Source organism: Pogoniulus pusillus, chromosome 8, assembly GCF_015220805.1.
Source record: "Pogoniulus pusillus isolate bPogPus1 chromosome 8, bPogPus1.pri, whole genome shotgun sequence".
NCBI lineage: Eukaryota > Metazoa > Chordata > Aves > Piciformes > Lybiidae > Pogoniulus > Pogoniulus pusillus.
Window position 1 is genome coordinate 26,617,012 of NC_087271.1, and position 11,534 is coordinate 26,628,545.

The 11,534-nt window shown below is 44.2% G+C and overlaps 1 protein-coding gene across 4 annotated transcripts in view; it reads right to left on the minus strand.

Annotated features, from left to right (window-relative positions):
- Positions 1 to 11,534, minus strand: part of SZT2 (SZT2 subunit of KICSTOR complex) — a 56,235-nt gene that overhangs the window by 44,385 nt on the left and 316 nt on the right. For 2 of the 4 annotated variants that reach the window (XM_064147774.1, XM_064147773.1), the window contains exons 2-9: positions 11,409 to 11,534; positions 11,074 to 11,247; positions 10,560 to 10,730; positions 9,696 to 9,827; positions 7,306 to 7,465; positions 6,758 to 6,864; positions 6,364 to 6,574; positions 5,134 to 5,304 (exon numbers count right to left, since the gene is read on the minus strand). In XM_064147774.1, the coding sequence (XP_064003844.1) occupies positions 5,134 to 5,304; positions 6,364 to 6,574; positions 6,758 to 6,864; positions 7,306 to 7,465; positions 9,696 to 9,827; positions 10,560 to 10,730; positions 11,074 to 11,247; positions 11,409 to 11,534 (1,252 nt within the window). Of the gene's footprint in view, positions 1 to 5,133; positions 5,305 to 5,448; positions 5,495 to 6,363; positions 6,575 to 6,757; positions 6,865 to 7,305; positions 7,466 to 9,695; positions 9,828 to 10,559; positions 10,731 to 11,073; positions 11,248 to 11,408 lie in introns of those variants that run through there. The other 2 variants (XM_064147775.1, XM_064147776.1) reach the window with 2 other exon arrangements.

Consider the following 11,534-nt stretch of genomic DNA (forward strand, 5'->3'; position numbering starts at 1 on the left):
ATACTGTGAGATTGCTATGAGGGGGACAAAGTAATCCAACAACTGTTTGCTCTAGCTGAAGTCATTCTCTTTCCTCCCCAACAGAGGGAGGCTTTGCTTACATAGTAGAATGTGGTGAACAGTTCTTTTTACAGTACCACCTACAGAAGGCAACTAAAACTAGTAGGAGGTGCTAACACTTGCAACAAGCCCAATCTTTAGGGTCTCATCTTTGCTTCCAAGAAAACTGTTGCTTTGCACAGATGACCATGGCCTTTAAGCAGTGAAGTTTGTTTTCATCTGCACCCTGCAGAGTTAATTTGGCCCACTGCAGAAACATGGACATTTGCACATGATGGCACTAGATCAGACAAGCTGGAGGCGAGACCAAATTCTTGAATTAAACTCTGCACAGACAATATTTCATGCAATCTGGAACTTCAAGCATCAAAAGCTTCTGACCATGTTAACTCTTTTCTCCTTCTAAAAGTTAAGAAGTTAAGGATTCACCCATTCTTCAAACTGCACATTGACCTTTTCCTTTAAGCAGGCCATTGCATCTCCAGCAAGATTAACACAAACACCTGACAGCAAGCCTCACTGAGCCAGAAGGGCTGTCACACTCTTGCTGACTGTGCATGTGTATTTGTACTGAAACAACCCAGGGAAACACATGACTTTCTGTAACAGTGCCATGCTGCTGTTTCAACTGCTCAATCATCTATTCTGATGTCCAGGCTGCTCTACAGTTTGCTGGACTTGCAGCATTTGTGAGAGAAGTGATTGGATGTGCTGGAAACCATCCGAACAGGTCATCAGCCTGTACCCCATGTTTCCACAGAGTTGCATTTGCTGCTGTCATAGGCACATCATGCCATCCCCCTCACAGCTTGATTATACTCCATTTTAAAGCCAGCTTTAACTTTGCTCCATGGTCCCTGCTGGTAGGCTTCCTCAGAGTATGCTTCCTCTGTCAGTGTTCAGAAGAATCATATCAAGTTCATGCTCGGTTGTTCTTTTGATGAAATTACTGTTATTCTGAGAAGCTCTATTTCCATAGCATTTGCAAAGAGTGCACACTAAGGGAAAAGAATCTTTACCCAGTTTCAGTTGTTACTGCACAGATTAAATCAAGGTCATCAGCCTATGACACAATATCCATCCCCCCTAACAATCCTAGACTTACCTGCATCTCAGCAATTCACCTTACCTGAACAAAGATGACCAAAGGCATATACTGTATTTCACATCAGGGATTACTAAGATTTTATTTAGCATCACTACTATTTTCCACAACGTATGCTTTGCATTACTATAAATGCATTTTGCCAGGGTAGTAACTTCTTTTGTTTCCATATGAAGATCATCTAGCTTGTCAGAGAGGCTAAACAGAGTTTATGAATATGTCTCTTTCCATTTCACACTGTCATGTCACCTCACTCCTACAGCCTTACTGCTCATCCACTGTTTTCTGCAGTGTTTTCATTCTCATAACAAAGCATTTCTACTTCAGCAGCAGCAAACATGACAATTAAATGTCTACATTTTTTGCCTCCATCATTAATGAAAATATTTTCCACTTCCACTTGCATTCCCATCACTCATACTGGCTTCAATCCTACACAAGCAAACCCAAAAATACAGAGAAAATATTTGCTTAGATTGAAGTTCCACCTAGATGAATCTTTATTTTGTTCTTACTGAAAAGCAATCTATTTCTACTTGTTGGTGTAGAGGTGATAAAAGTTTTTGCTGCTTTGATTTATTTAATAAATTCCAGCTCTGTTTTTAAAACAAACAAACAAAAATTCCCAATTCCTGACACCAAAGAGCCACTCCCACTGGCCAGTCTGTGTCTGGCCATTTTTCTGCTGGATTGATTCACAGGGAAAGATGAGGTTTGAAAATGTCCTCCAGGCTCTCCTCAATACACAGCAACATTAAATGGTCAGTTAAAAATTTTTTTTGTTGTTTTGGAGGGCAATCCTCCAACACCTTCCTAGAAAGAAAGAGAAGAGGAGCTGAGCTCCCTTATAGGCCATGGCCTGCAGCTTCTGAAGCTCAGTTTCTCTCCCTTCCATACTTTCCAATCATTCCCCTTTCACAAGTACTTCCGCGTTCCTACCTAACCATAGCAGCATTCTCAATGCCTAAATACCTAAATTCAAATAGAGAGGACAACCAAAGAACTTATAAATATCAAGAAAAACCTCTCCAGGCAAGTCTGAGCACAAAGTTAGCTGTTTATGCCATTTGCCTTTGGCAAAAGGAAGCAGAAAAGTGGTGGTGTCAAAGTCCACAACTGTACTCTCCTCTTGCTTCACAGCCAGCTGGCTGTTTAACATCCTGCAGTTTGCCGCTTTTGGCAAAAGCTTTTGGCAATCCAGGTTAATTAACTGCTCTTTGTTATACACTTCTCTACAGAACGGCCCAAAGAGCCCCGATTAGCCAAACATTAGCCTCCTTAGGAAAGGCAGTGCTGAATGTCTAAATGTCTCAGAGCTCTCTGTAAAATTTAACATTTAAAATGTTAGTTCAACAATTTTTCTGATCGCAGCCAGCAACTCTCCGGACCACTGAGCCTTCCCAAAGTATAACTAACATCTGCTTCTACTCTGATGGCAGACACAGAAATACACACTGTATTTTTGATAGCTCAGGAATTTAATTTTTAAATTCCTTCTAAAAAATGTAATCAAAATACACATAATCAGGAAGCCCCTGAGCTGCAAAGAACTCGACAGTGTTCAAAGGGAAGAAAAAAGACAAATGAGATATCATGTATGTTTATCCTCTTCTTACTTCTCCCTGTGCACCTGCCATAGCTATTCACCACAGAAGGTAATGACCCAGAGCAGCTGCTCTTCCACTCTCTGCTCTTGCAAAAATTAAAGACAAATCAATTTAGCATTTAAAGGGTCAAAAGGCAGCAGGAAGATTACCTAGAGGAAAAGTGCAGGGAGCATGATGAACCTGTGGTGCTATTTCTTATACATTCCTGTAGGGTCCAGGGATTTGCTGCTTTATGATATTCTGAGACAGGGTTGTAGCCACACCTCTGTGCAAAGAAGTACTCGTCCAACTGCTTCATGAATGGTTCACACCTATCTCTTCCAACACTTCTATATACAACTTCACTGTCACCGAGGGCACTTCACCACTGCTGCTAGATTACAGAAATGTCCTTTTTCCTGTGCTGGTAAAGCTTTAAGTGAACTGATGCACCAAAGGATAAAAGACACATTACTAAGCACAGCTTGGACAGGAACAAACTTGTCAGACTGTTTCGCTGACATTCCTGGACAAGGAGAGTACAATGGACATAATCTGCCTGAACTTAAAGGAAGTATCTCATGCCACACCTACAGGTTAATAAAATCAATCTACAGGCATTCCTAAAAGAGCTGTCTCAATAGGAAGCCTTAGCAGATTCTTACTTCTAATAGAAAACTCCTGAAGTAAACAATTAAGCATGTTTCTGAAGACCAGCTTTAGAAATTACTCCCTCTGATAAGATTATTAGCAACCATCCCCAAAAAAGTTGGTTTAGATCCATTTAGTTCATAAGAATCATGAAGCCAAATGAACTGCAACTCACAGTCACCACATGGGAACAGTGCAACCTGAGATGAACTCAAGAGTACTGTGATGTGAGGAATAGAACATTTAGAGACTACTAAACAAACAAGACCAATAGAACACCTCAGAAAGGACTCATAGGAAGCATAGGTGTGTGAAAGATGCAGTGATTTCTGTGCTAATAACACAATGCAGTTTTGGAGAAAGCTCATCCAGTTCCTGGTCTATCAGATATGGTATTTTACTTCAGATGTAGGAAAAGTATTAGCATTATTGACCAAGGCATCGATAAAACCATATTTACAACACTCACCAGCTGTTTCAAGAAGTAGGAGACTGAACTGTGAAAACTGAACTACTGAGGGGGAAAAATGCTATTGAGATAAATAAACAGAACAGAAAGCCCTGTTCTAACAACAGGGGGCTGAAACAGTAGCTTAACCTGCCAAATGGGAGAAAGTCATTCTTCTTGATACATTTGTGTAATGGCAGAGTAGGAAGGTAAACTTAATTAAGGATAATGAAGTCACACAGGCCTAATTTGGTCTGAGTATGTTTACAAAGGAAGCTAGAGAAAGAGCAATGAAACTCCTGGACAATTTTGCAGACAGCAGTGTCATAAGATATTTACATGGTTTTAAGGATTGATGTGACATTGTCATGTGACAATTTCAGACTTTTGATTTTCTGATATAAAATAGGTGTATTGATACCTCCAAAAGAATAGTGAAGACATTGGACCACCACATGTTGTACACGTTTACACTGTGCTTTAAGAATCTTATCCTCCAGGCTTTCTGCTGGTCATTGTGACAGTCAAGAATAATTCCCTCTCTTGATTGCAATTTGTAACTTGCATTTGCATTTTCCACATCTCTCCTTCAGTTAAAGCACAATTACAAGTGACAGCTGGACATGGAAAGTTAAATAGGGTTTACTGACACTCCTGAGACATATCTACTCAAATCCATTGAGGTCTCTCGTCAGCACCTAATTCTCATACTCCAGATTCCACAATCTCTAGCAAGTCACATGAGAGAACAGGACCATTGGATGGCTTTAGATTCTTCTAGTATTGGTCAAGGTCCTGTCTGATCTAGCAACTTCACCTAAACCCATCCATTTCCACAGAGTTTCTTCATTTGGAAGACAGCAGTTTGGAGGCATTAAATCTGTTGTACCGAAGGGCTCAACTTCGTGCATTTTGGAGTGCATACAGAAAAGGACTAGAAAGGGACAACAAAAGGAGAAATACAGAGAAAATCCCAGAAGATTCTGCAGAATCCCAAGTTCTATCACTAGTTTTTCTGCAATTGTGTGGACACATTCCCAAAATACAGACAACCTGTCTGTCATGTGCTAAGCACTTAAGGCCACAAAGGAGGAGCCTGGCAAGCGCAGAACTACACAACACTCCTGGACAGCCCTGCATCAGGTAATTATTCACAAAAACAAACCTGGATTTTGGAGAAAATAGCTCCTTCCTCCACTCTGCTCAGATGGTAGACCTTGTACTTTCCTCTAAACAACTGAGAACAGAGTCTGAGCCTCCAACCCCCAATGCCCTCCAGTCACCTTTTGTGATGTTGACCTCACGGATGCTGTAGCCCTCACGCAGCCGGACTGAGACAATGCTCACAAGATCAGCATGCACCTCTTTCTCTGTGTGCTTCTTTCTCCTCATCGCCAGAGCAGGGTTGCTGCTTGCAGACACCAGGTGCTCATTGAACAGTCTGTGCTGAGACACTGCAAGTGGTACAGATGGAGTTTGTGAGTGAACAACTCCCCTGCTCCTCATTCTACAGCAACAACCCTCCAAAGCACTTTAGCAAAGGTGTCAGGAACACTCACTGGCCTCAAGAAACACCAAGTTCTTCATGCACCACTTACATCCATTCCTGTGTCTGCAAAGCAGGCAACAGGTCTGCTACCACAGCCAAGAGGCCTGGGAGAGGGATGGAGAGGGGTGCCAGGCTCTGCTTCCACTGGGACAATCTTTGTGACAATGCACATGACAGGAGTTAATGCATTTAGCCTAAATAGGCAGAAACTGTGCAGGTGTTGCAATGGTCACACAGCAAGCTTTTGGGCTTTGCCTCTTTCTTTGGAAAACCTTCGATCCACAGATGCTTTCTAGAAAGGTATTAGGGTGTGGAAGCTTTGAGTTTAAATTATTAACACACAACCTTTTTTAAGATTGAGCATTTCAAAGTCCCAGGCCAACTCTCTTCAAACTTGTCACTGTATGCAGCTTCTGCTGCCAAGCTACAGAAAGCACAGATGGCACCAGCACATTGCCAGGGCATGGAAGGGTGTTGCTGTTTCACTGGTAACTGATCTCTCCTAACATACTCTCAGTCATTAACATCCATGAAATAATTACAACCAAGAGAGGCATCTGGGACAGTTCTCAGGGGTCTAGTTTTTCAATCCAAACTACCATCTGCAAGCCCAGTTAGGACAAGCTCTCCAGAATATACTCATCTGTGAGCTAGCCAGTGTGCAGGGAAGGCTGGGAAGAGTTTCTCATCCCCTCCAAGTTGCAGCACAGCACATCTCACCCCAGTTTGCTGAGTGAAGTCCACAGAAAGAGAAACTGAACACTAGCTTTCTCCAATCTATCCAATTTCTGGAACCAGAAAGGGCGTCATAAATAAGGCTACATGGCCCAACAGTGCCACACCTACAGGAGGCAGGGCCAGAGGGGGACAAGGGAAAGCATCAGCCTAACCGAATCTCAGCAAGTCAACCCAAACAGAGGTGCTGTAAGAGCCATCTGCTGAGAAGGACATGCATGTTCCTCACCACAGTAGTATTCTGGATTCAGGGACTCCCCAGTACGCAGAAAGGAGTATAGCAGAAATGCCTTGTGATACACATTCAGGTCCAGGCTCAGGGGATCCAACTCAGGGCATGTGGAGAGGTAAGCACCAAAGGTGGCCATAGCAATGAATTTCATCAATTCCACATTGGGAACGTGGCCAAAGCTGCAATCATAAGAGTAGACACCGCCCACCTATGGGATGGATAAAGAAGATGCCTAAGAGAGTACATCAGTGCTGAGGAGAAGGCGGAGGACCAGTAAAGGTCTCAGACAGAGAACTGCCCTCTTCCCCTCTGGAAGTGAATGCCACTGATGGTAACATTCCTTCCTTTGGCATGCAGCAGCCCCCACACTTCCTGCTAAGAGCAGCCATACCTGTACAAAGGAGCAGGCCACTGTGCCGCTGCGGAGCTGGTTGAGTAAAGTCTCGCACACAGCCACATCAGGGACACTGGTCACACCATCCGTAATTATTATTATACCTGGGAACAAGGCAGTATCTTAGTGCATCCTCCATCTCAACAAGCTACCACTCTCCCAGTATATCCACCAGAGACAAAGTTTAGGCAGAAAAAATCCAGAAAAATCCCAGCACTGGTTTAGAGCTTCCAAGGCCTTCTGGAGCTGGCAAATTTCCTGATTAGCAACAGAGAAACATGCAGGCTGGGCACAGCTCTGCATACCCTGGGTTGCTCTAAGCATCAGTCACAGCCCTGCTCTTCCTCACAACTCCCTAACACTGACACAGGCCACACAGCGATGCACTGTTCTTCCTGTTCCCACCATCACAATTTATCCCCAGAATGCAGAGCCAAAGCTGCTGCTGAAATTTTATCCCTAACAGAAGGCTCTACACACCAGCCTCTATAAAATTAACCTCAGCCTAAGGCAGCAGGAACGCAACACTTCACAAACAAGCTAACCTGCACTGGAGTTGGAGGGCAGCAGCTGCAGCGCTAGGATCCCCTGACGGACCATGCTCACAAGGCCAACGTCAGCAGTGACAACAGACACACTGGGCTTCCTCCCAGATGATTCCTGTACATCAGCAGGACTCTCTTGGCTCAGGGGTGACAAATCCACCTGGAGAAGTGAAAAAACAAAACAAAACAAACCACACCACCACATGGAGCAGACTTCAGCCTAGCTTGAGTTACAACCCTCCCAAACAGGCTTCAGTCTAGCAGCCTCCTGGTACCACAGCCCTGAAGCACTTCAGCAGACTCCAGCTTTAATTTCCAGGTGCTCTCAGATCCCGGTCACTTGGCTCCCTCAGAATAGCTGGGCAGGGTGAAGGAAGGGGACAACGTGCTCAGAGCTCTATTACAAGGTGATTTCTCACAGAAAGGGAAAGGTGAGACACTCTGCTGTCACTAAAACTCCACTCCAGCCCCCAGTCATTTAGTAGAATTTTCTCTTCCTTGTCATTTAGTAGAAACTACAGCTATTCAGCATCTACTCAAGTGAAGTCCAAAAAGACTGGAGAGGCAGAGACAGCTTTTCACTTACAAAGCACTGCAGTCAACAGGGTAAAGAGCCTCATGAGGACAAGTCTAGTGTTTATATATTTATACATGATCTTTTCAAGCAGTGCTCATAGTGCAGTTGCTGATACAAGCAAATGCAGGGAGGCTTCTCCTGCATCTTCCATGAAAAACACCCCCCAGGGAAAACATAAACATTTGTATAATTACAGTAGGAAAGAACCTACTGTATTCAGTCCCCTTGCATCCAGAAGGCTCTGGCAATTCAAACCTGTAATAAACTATTGCTTCACTTTTACTACTAATACAGAGAACAGGTGAAATGCTCTCCTGTAAAGCTACAGATGATAGAGTGGGAAATTAAATTTAGAATTAACTAAACTTCTGTTCTGCACAAATGGGAGCAGTCTGTGGCTGTGAGCAAAAAAGCCACAAACTGACTACCCATCACTTTAATTTGCCAGATGCCTTAAATTCAAGACACATATCGACAACAACATAGCTAAAGCAACTTCAAAAGTAAATATGTTTCTGTCTCTGCCCTTCCCCTGGGGCTTCTCACCTCCACCCCACAGCCTGTGGCAGGACTCACTGGTCCCTCTGGCCTCCCCACAACCTGTGGCAGGACTCACTGGTCCCTCTGGCCTCCAAGCGCGTCTCTTTCCCCCATTTGCATGGAAGAAGTTACAGGGTAGTTTACCATGAGAGAAATACTGCAGCAAGCAGGAATGCATGCAAACTACTGCCAAAACACCAGTTGGACACACTGGTATTTACTTCCTGCAATCTTCCTTCTGTTCCAGTACTGTCAGTGTTAGTGTACAAAGACATACATTTCAGTTACGATATGTGATATGAAGCACTTCAGGTATGCACCTGCAATAGATCCACAGCAGTCTCCTTCTGATCTGACTTTGAGAACTTTTTTCCCTTTGTGCCCAACTCTGATAATGAACTCTAAATCAGCTGGGCAAATAATGCCTTTGACTGCAAGAAGGGTACCTACAGATATGATTGTGATTGCCACACAAACATGTCAGTTTCACAATCTAACTTTCACATCCTTCATTTCCAAGATCAGGAGATACGATCTTGATGAGACATCACAGAATGGTTTAGGCTGGAAAGGACCTCAAAGATCATCTAGCTACAAACCCCCACCATGGGCAGGGACATGTCCCACTAGAACAGGTCACTCAAGGCCTCATCTAACCTAGCATTCACAACCTCCCTGGACAACCTGTTCCAGTGTTTCACCACTCTCACTGGAAAGAACTTCCTCCTAACATCCAGTTTAAATCTCCCCTCTGCCAGTTTAAACCCATTACCCCTCGTTCTGTCATTACAAGACCTTGTAAATAATCCCTCTTTCTGTAGGCCCCCTTCAGATACTGGACATTCTTAATCTCTGAAGTCTCACTTTTAATTTCATCCTAAGATGTATTTTATAGTACTGTAATTAAGTTGCTGATATATATGTGGCTACTAAACTTTGAGAAATGCAACCAGGCCCCAAGGCATATTCACAGCAATTTATAGACTAATGATATGGTTGTAATCACCTCTCCCACCAACTTTGTCAGAGAGAAAACACATCTTACAAGTTTTCCCACTATGTTAAAAAATTCACGCTGCTTTATTGCACAACAATCTTGAGGAAGGCACCCATTCTCATCAATCCTTCCAAGGACTTACTGCTTCTGCTTTCCTCACGGCTCACATCTCATCACTGTATCTCACAGTTACCTTAAAAATTCTCCAGCTGCTCAGGGCCTCAGAGTGCAAATCTATAGGGAGTCAAGGGACTCAAACACCTTTGCCTTCCTTACCTGTGGTTTGGGTTCATACTGTTGCTGGAGCATCTCTGCCACTTTGTTCTCAAAGGCACATAGCTGTGTGTAAACTTGGTGCAGAAAGGCCTCTCGCTTTGTCTCATCCAGCTGACAGCCCTGGAATAGCACCTGGTCCAAAGACACAGATTTCAGTCACCAAGTTAAGGTTTTATTGGTACTAGGTCCCAAAATGGTACACGGGAGCACAGTTCTGCAGGGTGAACTTCAGACAAGTCCCTGACAAAGAACAGGTGCACCTCTCTCCACTAAGGAGAAACATATTCATAGCAGCAATTATCTTTGAATGAACCACTGCTACACTGCTGGAACAGGCAGACAAGCTTTTGGGCACACCAGCTCTCAGCTTCAAGCTAACTATAACCAGTCAAGAAGAATTAGCCAACAACAACAAAAAAGTATAAAAAAAAATATACACATGCATACATAAATATCAAAACCCAAACCAAAACACAACCAAACAAAAAAACACCAAAAAACCCACCCCCAAAACCAAACAAAAACACCAACAAATCCAAACCAATCCAACAACAATGCCAAAACTGCAATAAGAACACACTCAGCACAAGGGAAATACTCCCCTTGCCCCAAGTCTGAGCCCATGTCTGTGGGCAGTGTTCTCCACTGAGCCCTGCTCCCCCAAAAAGAAACCTCTGCTTCCTGCCCAGAAAGGAGAAGTTGCTCACATACACTTCCCCACCACACCAGGCTGCACATTTTAATAAGACACATCTGCAGCATCACAGATAACACAACCCAGTTGCCATATGCCCCCCTTTTCCTCTGTGTTCACAGGAAGCTCAGTGAGCAGCTCAAGTTGCCAAGGGAGAGGCTGAACTTTACCTGATGGGACTGCAAGCCAATGATGGAGGAATATGCTTGGATGGTGACAAAGATCTCTGGCTGGTAGACAATGTCTGAACCTGGGATACGAAAAGGTCTCAACAATCCCACCAAACATCGGGAAAGGGCATGAAATACTTCATCAAAAATTATCTCCCCTGTTGAGTCGTCCTACAGAAAGAGAGAAAGGGAGAAGCTTTTTTATATTCTAGGACGTTCAATCTCATTGCTGGTTGCCCTACCGTGCCAAGACAATGGCAAACATCATTCTGCAGTGGCAACTGGATGAGAACGACAGCTCCCTGTAAATGAAAATCTCATACTGAGTATTCAGCAGAGAAACAAGATCTGCCATCAGGCTGCCCAGCTAGGAGCACTGCGTATCTTCCTCCCGGGAAAAGTAAGACTTGTGCAAATGCTAGAACTAACAGAGAGCAATAAGCCTTCTCAGCAAATACAGATGGGTTCAGCCTTTTAACGTAGAACATTCCAAAGAGGCCGTTTCTGCACTTACCACAATCCCTGTGGAAGGGCTAAGATCGAGTTCAATCACAAACCGGTACTGACGGGCCAGGAAGGTGACTCGAGTAGAGGGCACGAGGAGATAGGGCCTGGGCTGGACGGGCTCATCTGGCTGCCACCCGTTAGGCAAGATGCTGAGAACATCGAGCTCGTTTTCTGATTTCACCTACAAGAACAAGTAAGGGGTATGTGAGAGAATGTCAGGCCAAGCTAGAAGAAGCAAAAAAGGTTAAAATCTTCTGCAGAGCTCGGCTGCTCCTGAGAGGCGCACAGCCAGCTGGCCACGCCGGGCCATGGTAACACCACTAGTCCTGGGCACCAACTCACCAGCTCCGGCTCCGGCACAGCCCAGATGACCTGATGGAGTCGGCTGAGAACCCAGGCGAGGCGCACGTTGCGGGAGATGCGATAGTCCTTCTTCATCAGCAGGAAGACATGGCCTGCCTCCTCCAC